Genomic DNA, 15,524 nt, shown 5'->3' with positions numbered 1-15,524 from the left:
CTAGGACTGACTCTACAATGGAGAACATGAATCTTAGCCTCCTTTGCACAGAAAATCCTGGCCATGGACAGTTAATAACAAATGAGTATGAGCTGGTCACAACCTGGGATCCAAGATGGCACCCAGTCCTATCTGTTTTTGAACAGTGTGACACAGCAGCAAGTCTAGTGCTAACAGTGTGGCCCGGGTGATAGCAAAGCTTGTATATCCTATAACAGAACTGAACTTTACTAGGAAAAGATGGAAGAAGTCTTCTGGTAGCTTTTTATCAGGCGTCTTATGGCGAGTTATGTGTCTGGTTGTGCGCTGTACTGGACCATCAGATGCCAGAGTAAAGGAATACTAGCAGAAGCGATTATGGGACGTCAATAAGACGTATGGTCCATAATTCAGGTTAGACCGACAATTCTGCGTGTGACCTCCTACTCCGCATCCTCTTGTCCTGTGACAAAGTTCACAGCTCCGTGTGTGAGCTATGTGGTGAGCGTGCGAGATGTAGGGGAAAGGTCACGTGCACATGGATCAGAAGCTGTAAGCCAGCCAGGCATTCCTCCTCAGGGAGGACACAACGTATCTATAGTCCATCACCCTACTGGAAGAATATACAGAACATCGGGCTAGATTCAGATGACTGGCATTTACTCCACAATATGCCATTCTATTTTGTAATAGGGATTGCAAAACCCAACACAACCCTCAACCACAGCTGGCTGACAGATGAAGAAATTCCCTTCTGACAGGCTGGTGTGTGCAGAGTGCACCCAGAGTCAGGGCAATGACCCTCCGGACCCCTGCCGCAGGCTGGTGGACCCTAGTGGCATAATTTCTCTTCAGGTTTCCAGTCGCCGAAGTCAGTACACAGATACAAGAAATCTGCACTTATTACAATGCATTCCAGATACACGCTGAGCAGACTGTACATGGGAACATGTGTACCAAGAGCCTATGGACACGGGATGACCATGTCAGCAGTGTCGCCTTATAATTAATAAAAAAAAAAAGTCTTGTGAGCTTAAAAGAAACAGCGCCACTCTTGCTTATAGGGTGTGACTGGTATTGCAGTTTCTTTCCAAACGATATTCAGGATACTTAGCTGTAGATTTAATAGCCCATTTTTCTCTACCTATCAGCCGGCAAAACCTGATCTTATGCACACAATAGGGCTGCCGGGGCTACAAGCACACGTAATAACTTCACGTCCGTTAGCTAGCTGGATTGTATGTCTGGATCACTGAGTGACATAGCCATAGGCTACACTGCTTACATGCAGCCATGAAATACCGTGTGCCGGGCTGGAAAACAAAACACCATTCATTTGGAGATCTAGGTGCTATATGGAAAGGCAATCTGTCACCCCCGGGGACGCTTTTAAGCTATTACTATGGGCATACAGGTAATAGAAATGTTAATCTAGTCTTACCTGTATGTCTCATAGCTGAGGTGTCGTGGAGAAATGTAGTTTTAATCTTTTCTGCTAATGATTTCTTCCAGGCTCCAGGGCGTGCGTTGTCTGGAAGAAATCTCTGCCTCCTGTCTTAATTATCATACCACCCTCCTCCCATGCAGGTCACACTGACCTGTGATGTACAGCTGTGGCGTCATGATCCCGCACCTGCACCCTGCACTCACGCCATTATCCTTATCCACCCTTCTTCTGCACAGGCGCCAGCGAGTCACTGCTACTGTGCAGGGCAGTGGGTGTTCTGATAATGAAGGCAGGAGGCAGGGATTTCTTCTATTTGTTTTTGCATTGCCATATTCAGAGAGCTCTTTTTCCCAAATGAGCCATATTAGGGCTTGATTTTTGTGGAAAAGTTTGGCGTTTTAATTTCCACAGTTTTTTTTTTTCTTACACGTCTTTTTAATGTTTTCTTCTGCAATTTGTTGTGTGTTAGTATGATATAAAAGCATCTTTTAAAGAAAAAAAAAAATTTGCAGAATAAATAACTTGCCAGCTTTATAGATCAGGTTGTTCTGGACGCAGTGATACCAATTAGGTGTATTTTTTTGGTTATATGCAAACGCTGCAGTTTTTTTTTTTTTCATTTTATGTAACAAATTTTTTTTAATTTTTTGCTTAGTTCTGTAGGAAGGAGGGCCCCCGCAGAGTGTCCGGACCGGAACCAAGGGGACTGCCATCTAGGTTCCTAAGGGAACTGTACCCGGGGAACGGAGGAGGAGCGTGGACTGCTGGGAGTGACAGGACATTTTGGGGAGGGGCGAGTATAAAAGGGACAGGGAGCGCGCAGGGGAGTGAGTTGGCGGAACGGCAGGCACGAAGTAAGAGACTGTGGGAGTTTGAGAGAGCCAGAGTGACAGACGGTGACCAGAGAGGAGACCATCGGCAGAGCGGAGACTTACAGTGGCCTGCGGAGAGTAAGCGCCGAACCTACCAACAAGAGACTGTCGCTTCACTCCAATCCGGGGTCACTACCTGCCCACGGTCGTCCGCAACTGTTACCGCTGTGCTCCAGCCTGTTGCGGCCTGTCCGCCGCCCCTCGCAGCCGCTTCACTCCAACCCGTGGCTGCGGCCTGCTCACTGCCGCCCCGCTTCAGCCCGCGGTTGCGGCCTGTTCACCATCGGCTGCAGTCAACGTCACCCCGCTGCAGTCGACAGTTGGGGCCTACTCCTCACCTACAGAGAAACTCTTTGCCTAGGCCCAGGCCGTGCATGTGGCCTGCCAACCGCCACTCCTGGTAACTGCGACACAACCCTGCTTGGAGACTGGAGTCTCTTTGAACTCGCCTACGAGCAGAACCCCGCTGTTTCTACAGGGGGTTACCTTTTCAAAGGACTTCCTCAGGGCCTGTTGTGCCCCAACTCCTCCTGGGCTACAACAGATCTTCAGCAGCTGGGCCCAGTGGCTGCGACACCAACGCAGCCTCATCAGAGACGCTGAGGGACATCAGGACGGATAAGTGACACTATAGGAAATAAGGACCCGTAGTCAGCCATATCGCGGCCCTATAGTAACCGGCTTTTGCCGGATGAGTCGTGTTCTCTTTTAAAGTGTTTGTTTGGACAGAGTCCCTGCGAGGACAATAGCTATTATTGTTTTTGGTTGCTTAGCATAGCCCTAGCGGCTTAAATTTATAAAAGTTCTCTAGCCAAAGTTCAACTCAGTCTCGCGTCTCGTCACTGCATCGTGCGTACCTGCTGTTACCTACAGTTCCACTGTGGGACAAGACATAATTTTTACTTTGATCGTTGCTCTCATGCATTGCAGTAGTCGTGTACTGCAGTGCATGGGAATGTCAGTGTCTCACTGACACAGGCTGTTAGACCCTGCTTGCAGCAGGATCTCACGGCCCACCATACCATGTTATCATCAGATGACATCAGGGTACCATGCCAACGATCAGCACCCGAGATTATGATCACAGGGGAATCGATCCTGCCACAGGGGGCATTTATTTTGAACCCCTTTTAACCACTTAGATACTGATGTTGCGATTGATAGCAGTATTTGAGGGGTTAGTAGGTCCCGATCAGTTCCAAAACCGACCAGAGCCAATACTAAAATGTGTCAGCTGTAATGTACAGTGGTCACCAGAGGATTGTGCCCGTGGGAGGCACTATTCACTTATTCCTGTCTGCCGTTTTAAAAAGGCAATCAGGAATAAGGCCCCTTAACAGTCGCCATTTTAATGAGTATTGGTGGTCGTTAAGTTGTAAGGGGATTGAGTTTGAACAGTCATCCTGTGCTGACAAAGTCCCGTCGCTCCGTGCTTCACAGTGGGGTCCACCATTTAAATACACCTTCTCATCTGCTTGCTTCCCTTCAATTCTCCAGCCGGCACTCTTCTTTGATTGACAGCTCTGGCCTCATAGAGCCAGAGGTGGGTGGAGATACTGTAGATGGAAAGCAAGCAGGTGAGACGGTGTATATAGAGGAACTATCTGAAGAGCCCGGCAATAGTAACTAACTGTGGTTAGTTATAGCAAATTATAATTATCCTCCATCCCATAGTCCCGTGCCCATATACCCATCATACATATCCACGATCCCATAGGCCCGTGCCCATATACCCATCATACATATCCTCCATCCCATAGTTGAGTGCCCATATACCCATCACACATCCTCCATCCCATAGTCCCATGCCCATATACCCATCATACATCCTCCATCCCATAGTCCCATGCCCATATACCCATCATACATATTCGCCATCCCATAGTCGTGTGCCCATATACCCATCACACATCCTCCATCCCATAGTCCCATGCCCATATACCCATCATACATCCTCCATCCCATAGTCCCATGCCCATATACCCATCATACATATTCGCCATCCCATAGTCGAGTGCCCATATACCCATCACACATCTTTCATCTCATAGTACCATGCCCATCATACATATCCTCCATCCTATATTCCCGTGCCCATATACCCATCATACATATCCTCCATCCTATATTCCCGTGCCCATATACCCATCATACATATCCTCCATCCTATAGTCCCGTGCCCATATACCCATCATACATATCCTCCATCCCATAGTCCCGTGCCCATATACCCGTCATACATATCCTCCATCCCATAGTCCAGTGCCCATATACCCATCACACATCCTCCATCCCATAGTCCAGTGCCCATATACCCATCACACATCCTCCATCCCATAGTCCCGTGCCCATATACCAGTCATACATATCCTCCATCCCATAGTCCAGAGCCCATATACCCATCACACATCCTCCATCCCATAGTCAACCATTATGACATCATAATGAGCGGCGGGGCTTGAAACCTATGATGACATCAGCGTCGCCATGGCAACCATTATGATATCATAATGAGGAGCGGGGCTTGATACACGCACTTTTTCCCCATTATGTAGATAGGGGCAAAATTGTTTGGTGAATTGGAACGCGCGGGGTTAAAATTTCGCCTCACAACATAGCTTAGGACGCTCTCAGGGTCCAGACGTGTGACTGTGCCAAATTTTGTGGCTGTAGCTGCGACGGTGCGGATGCCCATCCCGGACATGCACATACACACACTTGAGCTTTATATATTAGATGGCCCCGATGTCAAGCACCAAGCGCCTGTACTTGGGCTGAGCAGTCATTCTGTGTTCACAGGGTCCTTTAAGGGAGAGTCTCCACGGTCCGGATTGTCGGCGCTTTGGACGGAGCGGAAACCCCACGCCGCCCCCTTCTGTACGCGCGGCGATTCCAGATGTACTCATTGAACACATCTGGAATCGCCGCATCGTATACATAGATATAAACTCATCTGTCTCACTATAAATCCAAAGAACTGGAGTACAGAAATAGCACAAATTGCATACATTATAAAATGAAGAGGACAAAACGCGCGTCGGGGTGAGGGACACGCGGAATTGGCTCCACACGAGTCATTCAGGATACAATATTGGGTGTTTCTATGATCGCTTTATATTATGTTTAACATTGATGATGTTCCTGCTGTAGTGGCTTCTAAGACTATGGTATTATTGCCGGGCTAGATGTGATCTCTGTGATGCAGGACAGACATCAGTATGTTACTTACCAATTAGCGGACATAGCGACCCTATGTTTATATATAGAGTCCTTTTGGAATTATATTCTTATGAAATTGAGTTGTGTGGTTAATAGGAGTATATAGCCTTTTATGTGTCCCACAATGGAGGTTTATCAGTTTGTATAAATATTTGACTTGTTTTAATTTTTTTGATTAATAAAATGATGTTTTTATAATATATGCAATTTGTGCTATTTCTGTACTCTAGTTATTTGGATTTATAGTGAGACAGACGGGTTTATATTGTAGTAATTGGCACATATAAAATTTTGGTTCTTATTTGATTATATCGTATACATAGACTATTTACCTTGCGGAGACAGAGCATCTCCGCAAGGTAAACAGACATGCTGCGTTCTAAAAAGACGTGCCGCATGTCAGGAAATGCAGGGCTGCCGGATGCGTGATCGCACGCATAGTGGAGACGGGATTTCATAAAATCCCCTCCACTATGCTGTAACATCTGGACGCTCCGGATTGAACACTGCGACTGTACGCAGCGTTCAACCCGCAGATAATCCGGATGTAATCCGGCAAGTGGAAACATACCCTAAAGGGCTAGCAATATCGCTGTAGCAATATCGCTGTAACGTCACTGGTTTTTGTGATGTACCAGCGATATTGCTAGCGATATCGCTATGTCTGATACTTACCTCCGACCGTTCCCCGCTGGTTATCGCTGATCGCGAGAGAACGTCCTGAACCGTTTCTCGTCATCAGCTTCCTATGGCGCCAACGAGCGACGTGTGGATGCGGGCGGGAGGACATCAGGATCGCCTCGTCTGACAGGTAAGTAGCGACCCTCGACCGCTGCTATGTCGCTGTTGAGATCTGCCTGTGTGGCAGCTCACTAGCGACCACTTAGCGATGCACCTGCTATCCTGACGGTTTCACATCGCTGGTCAGGATCGCTGGTGCATCGCTAAATGTGACGGTACCTTTAGAGAACAAAATGATCAGACATGCTGGATCTCTATCTCCTATGGCATCATATGTAAGAAGAGAGTCCCCCATACACATTAGACTGTTGGCTGAACTTGTCAATGTCAGCAGTGCATGGGGGCTTTACACAAGGCCCTATTAGAGGGTCTAATAATCGCAATGTATAAATATGCCACAATCAGCAAAATGTTCATTGGCTGATGTGATCATTTATGAGGACCCTGACGTTATCATTGTCAGCCGCACATAAAGCCAAGTCAACAGAGGGAGTGCAGCCAACGATGCACATACTGTATGGGAATGATTAAAATAACCATTATTCTCTCTATACACAGTTTTGTTGGCCTGTGTGAACACTGCCAAAAATCAGCACACAGACTTGTGTACAGTCGATCATCGCTCGTTTATGGGGAGAAATCGGGAAGTCTAAATAGGCCTTCAAAATGCAAGATTCCACAAGTATGTAAGTTTGTTCTCCTCCAGAAGGAATAAAAACTAATTCTGGCAGAACCAGACATCCATTTGTAGAGAAGTGTTTGAGGGTCTTACCCCTGACCAGCACACAGCAGAGTACAGGTCAGCTGGATGAGGAAGAGCACAGGGAATAATAATGTAATTCAGGGGGACATGTAACGAGGTGTCTCACCTCATGAGCTGCTATAGGCAGATGGAAAAAAAACTGAGTTTGCAACATCTCCCATTATTAGGAATAAATTCCACCCTCCAGGAATTTGTTGTCGGAGCTCTACTTCTCTCCGCATAGGTCACATTCTTAGAACATCTGAATGAGGCTTACAGACGATTCTCATGGAAAGAACATCTACCCCTTGGTCTTTCGGGATGTTCACATGTCCGTTTTTAATTGCTTGCTGTGTAGCCGGAAAAAAAAAAAAAATTAAAAATGATGTCCATTTTTGATCTAAGTCATGGATCAATCTCATCCATGTAAGTCTATGGGTTTGTGGAAAAAAAAAAAAACCAGCACGCGGACACCACATTCAGCTTTTGACTTTCCACAAAAATTTAAAATAACCAATAAATTTCGTTCAACTTCACAATTGTGTCCCACTTGTTGTTGATTCTTCACCAAAAAACTATTTGGCAGTGAGATGGACAGTCACTCTGCCACATGAGGCACCCAGCCAATGCGGGGCCCTGATTTTTTCATATGGACAAATTCAGCTAATTAACCCCCCCTCCTTCATTCATCTATTCAACTCCCCTGATGAATCCCCATTATTGGGTAGGAAACACATAGGGAGCCAATACCCCTTATTAGAGTTGAGCGACTTTGGTCGGATCGGGTTTCGTGAAACCCGAATGAAACAAAATAAGTTTCAGATGAAACTCGTCCGACTAGAGCAAAACAAAGTCGGAGTTTCGTCCAAAACCCGACCCCAATGCAAGTCAATGGGAAATAAAAGTCGGACGAAACTCCGACTTTTTTTGCTCTAGTCGGACGAGTTTCATCTGAAACTTATTTTGTTTCATTCGGGTTTCACGAAACCCGATCCAACCAAAGTCGCTCAACTCTACCCCTTATCACAACTGGGGGCGACTCTATAGGGTCCACTTGGGACTGTCCTTGTGAGGACAGGAGCAAAACTTGGGCACGAAAGGGATAGGGAAAACTGCATACCTACAGTATATCTCTCTATCCGTACGCTGTCCTGCTTTACCGTCTGGATCCGAATACCCGGCAGTATACAACTGAAAATATACCGGGGCGTATATGTCCATGACTAATGGTGAGACCGAACGATTTCATAATGAGCACTGATCTGCACGAGCACTATTATGGCTGTTTATGTGTTTTTTATGTGATGTCTCAGTTTTAATGAATAATTAAAGGTTATGTTTTATGAAATGGGGAATCCTCCTATTGACACTTAACCCCTGAGGGTTGTATATGTGGTAGTAAGTATTCTATACCATAGCTGATTTTTTTCTGCAGTGCTTATACTTATAAAAAAAAAAAAAAAAAAACAACATTAAAGTCTTCAACAAAATGTTAAGAAAAAAAAACAAAACTTCAAACTACTGTGAATCCCCCTATGGAGTCAGGAGAGCTGTCTGCCGTGAGTATAAGGGTATGTTTCCACGGTCAGTATTGACTGCGGATTGGACGCTGCGTACAGCCACAGCGTCCAGATTTTACAGCATAGTGGAGGGGATTATATGACATCCCATCTCCACAATGCGTGCAGGGACGCCTCCGGCTTTCCTGTGTAACCGGACATGCGTTGCGTGTTTCTAGACCGCAGCATGTCTACTTATCTTGCGGAGACGCTCGGTCTCCACAAGATAAATATCTACAGTCTATGTATAGGATGCGATGATTCCACATGGTTCAATGAACACATGCTAAATCACCGCATGTACAAAGCCGGCAGCACTTTGGACGGAGGTGCGTCCAAAGCGCTGCCGTTACGGACCATGGAAACATAGCCTCAAGGTGGCAGGCGCATCTGGAATTCCAACTGGTCTACGGAATTGCCATCTAGTGAGTACATATACCCCATCAGGTCCAGTCTAGTACTCCTCCCATAGGCTGCTCACAACACTTAGGTCACCCCCAGGACAATGGAACAGGATGACTTTGTCTAGTGTAGGACACAATACCCAGCCGCACTTACAAAACATGACCTGCCATCAGCCAGCCCGGTGTGCCCCATCTCTCTCCTGTGCCATCAGCCAGCCCGGTGTGCCCCATCTCTCTCCTGTGCCATCAGCCAGCCCGGTGTGCCCCATCTCTCTCCTGTGCCATCAGCCAGCCCGGTGTGCCCCATCTCTCTCCTGTGCCATCAGCCAGCCCGGTGTACCCCATCTCTCTCCTGCCATCAGCCAGCCCGGTGTACCCCATCTCTCTCCTGCCATCAGCCAGCCCAGTGTGCCCCATCTCTCTCCTGCCATCAGACAGCCCGATGCGCCCCATCTGGCCCCTCTGCCATCAGACAGCTCGGTGTGCCCCATCTGGCCCCTCCGCCATCAGACAGCCCGGTGTGCCCCATCTCTCTCCTGCCATCAGACAGCCCGGTATGCCCCATCTCTCTCCTACCATCAGACAGCCCGCTGTGCCCCATGTAGCCCATCTGCCATCAGCCAGCCTGGTGTGCCCCATCTGTCCCCTCTGCTATCAGACAGCCCGCTGTGCCCCATCTGTCCCCTCTACTATGAGACAGCCCGGTGTGCCCCATCTGTCCCCTCTGCTATCAGACAGCCCGGTGTGCCCCATCTGTCCCCTTTGCTATCAGACAGCCCGGTGTGCCCCATCTCTCTCCTACCATCAGCCAGCCCGGGGTACCCCATCTAGCCCCTCTGCCCCATCTGTCCCCTCTGCTATCAGACAGCCCGGTGCGCCCCATCTGTCCCCTCTGCTATCAGACAGCCCGGTGCGCCCCATCTGTCCCCTCTGCTATCAGACAGCCCGGTGCGCCCCATCTGTCCCCTCTGCTATCAGACAGCCCGGTGTGCCCCATCTCTCTCCTACCATCAGCCAGCCCGGTGTACCCCATCTAGCCCCTCTGCCCCATCTGTCCCCTCTGCTATCAGACAGCCCGGTGTGCCCCATCTGACCCTCTGCTATCAGCCAGCCCGGTGTGCCCCATCTCTCTCCTGTCATCAGACAGCCCGGTGTGCCCCATCTGTCCCCTCTGCTATCAGGCAGCCCGGTGTACCCCATCTCTCTCCTGTCATCAGACAGCCCGCTGTGCCCCATCTAGCCCCATCTGTCCCCTCTGCTATCAGACAGCCCGGTGCGCCCCATCTGTCCCCTCTGCTATCAGCCAGCCCGGTGTGCCCCATCTCTCTCCTGTCATCAGACAGCCCGGTGTGCCCCATCTGTCCCCTCTGCTATCAGGCAGCCCGGTGTACCCCATCTCTCTCCTACCATCAGACAGCCCGCTGTGCCCCATGTAGCCCATCTGCCATCAGCCAGCCTGGTGTGCCCCATCTGTCCCCTCTGCTATCAGACAGCCCGCTGTGCCCCATCTGTCCCCTCTACTATGAGACAGCCCGGTGTGCCCCATCTGTCCCCTCTGCTATCAGACAGCCCGGTGTGCCCCATCTGTCCCCTTTGCTATCAGACAGCCCGGTGTGCCCCATCTCTCTCCTACCATCAGCCAGCCCGGGGTACCCCATCTAGCCCCTCTGCCCCATCTGTCCCCTCTGCTATCAGACAGCCCGGTGCGCCCCATCTGTCCCCTCTGCTATCAGACAGCCCGGTGCGCCCCATCTGTCCCCTCTGCTATCAGACAGCCCGGTGCGCCCCATCTGTCCCCTCTGCTATCAGACAGCCCGGTGTGCCCCATCTCTCTCCTACCATCAGCCAGCCCGGTGTACCCCATCTAGCCCCTCTGCCCCATCTGTCCCCTCTGCTATCAGACAGCCCGGTGTGCCCCATCTGACCCTCTGCTATCAGCCAGCCCGGTGTGCCCCATCTCTCTCCTGTCATCAGACAGCCCGGTGCGCCCCATCTGTCCCCTCTGCTATCAGACAGCCCGGTGTGCCCCATCTCTCTCCTACCATCAGCCAGCCCGGTGTACCCCATCTAGCCCCTCTGCCCCATCTGTCCCCTCTGCTATCAGACAGCCCGGTGTGCCCCATCTGACCCTCTGCTATCAGCCAGCCCGGTGTGCCCCATCTCTCTCCTGTCATCAGACAGCCCGGTGTGCCCCATCTGTCCCCTCTGCTATCAGGCAGCCCGGTGTACCCCATCTCTCTCCTGTCATCAGACAGCCCGCTGTGCCCCATCTAGCCCCATCTGTCCCCTCTGCTATCAGACAGCCCGGTGCGCCCCATCTGTCCCCTCTGCTATCAGACAGCCCGGTGCGCCCCATCTGTCCCCTCTGCTATCAGACAGCCCGGTGCGCCCCATCTGTCCCCTCTGCTATCAGACAGCCCGGTGCGCCCCATCTCTCTCCTACCATCAGCCAGCCCGGTGTACCCCATCTAGCCCCTCTGCCCCATCTGTCCCCTCTGCTATCAGACAGCCCGGTGTGCCCCATCTGACCCTCTGCTATCAGCCAGCCCGGTGTGCCCCATCTCTCTCCTGTCATCAGACAGCCCGGTGTGCCCCATCTGTCCCCTCTGCTATCAGGCAGCCCGGTGTACCCCATCTCTCTCCTGTCATCAGACAGCCCGCTGTACCCCATCTCTCTCCTGTCATCAGACAGCCCGCTGTGCCCCATCTGTCCCCTCTGCTATCAGGCAGCCCGGTGTACCCCATCTCTCTCCTGTCATCAGACAGCCCGCTGTACCCCATCTCTCTCCTGTCATCAGACAGCCCGCTGTGCCCCATCTGTCCCCTCTGCTATCAGGCAGCCCGGTGTACCCCATCTCTCTCCTGTCATCAGACAGCCCGGTGTGCCCCATCTGTCCCCTCTGCTATCAGGCAGCCCGGTGTACCCCATCTCTCTCCTGTCATCAGACAGCCCGGTGTGCCCCATCTGTCCCCTCTGCTATCAGGCAGCCCGGTGTACCCCATCTCTCTCCTGTCATCAGACAGCCCGCTGTGCCCCATCTGTCCCCTCTGCTATCAGGCAGCCCGGTGTACCCCATCTCTCTCCTGTCATCAGACAGCCCGCTGTGCCCCATCTGTCCCCTCTGCTATCAGGCAGCCCGGTGTACCCCATCTCTCTCCTGTCATCAGACAGCCCGCTGTGCCCCATCTGTCCCCTCTGCTATCAGGCAGCCCGGTGTACCCCATCTCTCTCCTGTCATCAGACAGCCCGCTGTGCCCCATCTGTCCCCTCTGCTATCAGGCAGCCCGGTGTACCCCATCTCTCTCCTGTCATCAGACAGCCCGCTGTGCCCCATCTAGCCCCTCTGCCCCATCTGCTATCAGACAGCCCTGTGTGACCTACATCCGTGATCTCTTATTATCAGTCCAGTGCAGGCTCCTGCGGTCACAGCTGCTCCTCACACCCGGACATTGCTGTGTACTCACCAGATCCTGCGCACCTCTGAAGGTGGCATCCAGCAGCATCAGCTTCCAGGGCTCGGCCAAGGTGCTGGGCAGCGGGCTGTACACATAGTAGGCAGTGAGCGCCGCCAGAGCGGTGAGCAGGGCCGGCACAGGCTTCATGCTGGCGGCCGCTCTGCACAGCACAACTCACAAGTTTGTGTTGTGTTGGTGTCATTGAACGAGCTGGGCCCGCAGCAGCCAATCATGGGGCGGAATAAAGGAAGCCAACCAATCAGAGGGCAGTAGATAAGGAAGCCAGCCAGTGTCACGTCCTTGTGCAATCATGTAACCCTGCATCCAGATGTGCTCAGCAGCGCCACCGCGTGGTAGACTGTGTGCTAGTCTTCAGTACTATACATACAGAGATCAGTCATGGGGCGTGGTCAGGAATACGAGGCTCCGCCTATTACGTCTGCAATACACGGGACCAGGAGGTCTCTAGAAATAAAGTGAGTGCCGTCTGTGCAGCACCTACAGGGGAGGAGCCCGCAGCCTCACAGTGACTGCAGGGTAGATCAGCATCTGATACACACAATGTGTTGAACGGGCCTGTCCAATAAAAAAACAGTTCTCGCCTGATAACTTGTTGATCAGCGGGGATCCAATTGCTGCGCCTATACCCAGTAAGGCCTGTTTCACACATCCGTTTGTCACCATCAGTCAAAATCCGCCATTTTGGAAAAAAAATGGATCCGCCATTCTTCTTTGCAGATCCGTTTTTTTCCCCATTGACTTTCATTATTAGCGGATTTTGACTGATGGCCGTCCATAGCGTCCGCATTTTGGCGTCCGCTGACCTGACCGGACGGACCCTGCAACGTTTTTTCTCTGTCCGGATCCGCTATTTTCTGTTTTAACCCACAATTCTGTCTGGCTGCTGGATGGAAATCTCTCTCTCGTGCTCTCTCTCTCTCCGTGCGATCTCCAGCCCCATTTCTCTCATCGCGCGATCTCCATGCTCTCACCCACATCCCGCGAAATGATCGCTCACCGCAGATGCCCGCTCACTACATCTTTTTTATTTTTTTTCCCAGGCGCGGCTCCTTTAAATTTTTAACATCGGCGGATCCGTACATCCGCCGACCCCCGTTTCTGTCAGTCCGCCTGCGGATCCGTTTTCCGCTATTTTGCCGGATTGAGACTGACAGAAAAGACTGATGTGTGAAACAGGCCGAAGGCTCCGTTCACATTTGCGTTTGAGTCCACAGCGTACAGTCCGCATCATCTTACACATGACGGCAAAAAAAAACTGTGTTTTCATGCGTTTGCATTGTTTCTGCGCATGCGTTCGATATTTCCAATGGTTTCCAGTAGCGTTTCTCATCGGATTTCTATATATATATATATACTGCACTGAGGAAATCCTCGTCTTTGGCTGCTGTTTTTAGCTGGATCTTGCTGTTTCTGTTTCTTGCTGGATCTTGACCTGGACAGCTTCCTAGAAGATCTGGATTTACAATTGAAACTGCCTGTTTCCTTTGCTTTTGTTTGTCAAGAAGAAAGAAGAAGACAAAGACAGTGAAGACGTCGTCGCTGCTACTGGAAACACCCCATCCTTGAACTCAGAGAGAGCCATGGAGCCTGACATTCTTTGAACACAGAGCTGCCTGTGTAGGGTCAAGCAGATCCTCAGGATGTAGTGACGAGATACGAGACAGGGTATGACTTGTATAATAAACTTTTATAAATTGGGGCCACTAGGGCTATGCTGAACAGGCAAAAAGGGAATAACACAAATCTGTCCTCGCAGGGACTCAATAAAATAAGCAATACTTTTCTAAGTAACTGGGAGTAACCCGGCTAGTCCAGGTGTCGAAGGCCAGTATATGGCCAAACTATGGTACTTATTGCTATAGTCTACTTATCCCTCCATGCGTCAATCAGGATCGTAGATGCGGCCGCTTAGAGTTCGTTGATGCGGCGGCCTTGACGCCTCGATATTCCGGGAAGATTTAGACTCGACAGGCCCTGAAGAAACGGGGCCAGTGGGGCGCAACAGGCCCTGAAGAAACGATGCCGGTGGGGCGCAACAAGCCGGGAAGAAACGATGCCGGTGGGGGGCAACAGGCTCTGAAGAAACGATGCCGGTGGGGGGCAACAGGCTCTGAAGAAACGATGCCGGTGGGGCGCAACAGGCCATGAAGAAACGATGCCGGTGGGGCGCAACAGGCCCAGAAGAAACGGTGACGATGGGGTGCAACAGGCCCTGAAGAAACAATGCTGGTGGGGAAACTATGCCGGTGGGGTGCAACAGGCCCTGAAGAAACAGTGACGGTGGGGCGCAACAGGCCCTGAAGAAACGATGCCGGTGGGGCGCAACAGGCCCTGAAGAAACAATGCTGGTGGGGAAACGATGCCGTTCGGGTGCAACAGTCCCTGAAGAAACGATGCCGGTGGGGCGCAACAGGCCCTGAAGAAACAATGCTGGTGGGGAAACGATGCCGGTGGGACACAACAGGCCCTGAAAAAACGATGCCGGTGGGGCGCAACAGGCCCTGAAGAAACGATGCCGGTGGGTTGCAACAGGCCCTGAAGAAACGATGCCGGTGGGGCGCAACAGGCCCTGAAGAAACGATGCTGGTGGGGTGCGGTAATGACGCAGTTCCCCCAAATGGCCGGTGGCCGTCCTCCGCTCAGGGTCCCTCCGTAACCGGGACGTGCGCCTCTAATGTCGCCTATGGCGAAGTGGCGTCCCCTGAGGCCGGTGATGACGGGGTCGCCGCGGTGGGAGAAGGCCAGGGGGCAGTGTCCAGGCCTCTGTGGCCGTTTTATGTGTCGTCAGAGCCGCGACCTGAGGTAAAGGGTCTCTCCCACAAGGGCAGGGGACGGCGGGAGTGGCTTCTCTGAGAAAGTGGGCGGGAAGCGGCCTCCGGTAAAACTCTCTCACGTCTCCCTTGTCGGTCAGTGCGCAGTCCCCTCCTCACAGGCTCCTGTCGGTGTCTCCTCCCGTCACCTGGCTTCCTGCCTCCTGTCACACTCTCTCCCAACTGCCAACTCAGCGCGCCCCCTGCTCCTTTTATCCTCGCCCCGCCCCGTTTCCCTGACAACTTCAGTCATGTATCTCCTTTTACTGTTCTC

The 15,524-nt window shown here is 51.4% G+C and overlaps 1 protein-coding gene across 2 annotated transcripts in view; it reads right to left on the bottom strand.

Annotated features, from left to right (window-relative positions):
• NCEH1 (neutral cholesterol ester hydrolase 1) overlaps nt 1–12,770 on the bottom strand; it is a 29,944-nt gene extending 17,174 nt beyond the window's left edge. The window contains exon 1 of one of the 2 annotated variants that reach the window (XM_073578835.1): nt 12,429–12,770. In XM_073578835.1, the coding sequence (XP_073434936.1) occupies nt 12,429–12,566 (138 nt within the window). In that variant the 5' untranslated portion in view covers nt 12,567–12,770. The remainder of the gene's footprint in view (nt 1–12,428) is intronic. The other variant, XM_073578836.1, reaches the window with a different exon arrangement.
• Nucleotides 12,771–15,524: the final 2,754 nt, after the last annotated feature.

Source organism: Dendrobates tinctorius, unplaced genomic scaffold (genome assembly GCF_039654945.1).
Source record: "Dendrobates tinctorius isolate UK_male_01 unplaced genomic scaffold, ASM3965494v1 ptg000060l, whole genome shotgun sequence".
Classification (NCBI taxonomy): Eukaryota; Metazoa; Chordata; class Amphibia; order Anura; family Dendrobatidae; genus Dendrobates; species Dendrobates tinctorius.
The sequence above is the reverse complement of the archived record's forward strand: the minus strand, read 5'-3'. Positions and strand labels throughout refer to the sequence as shown.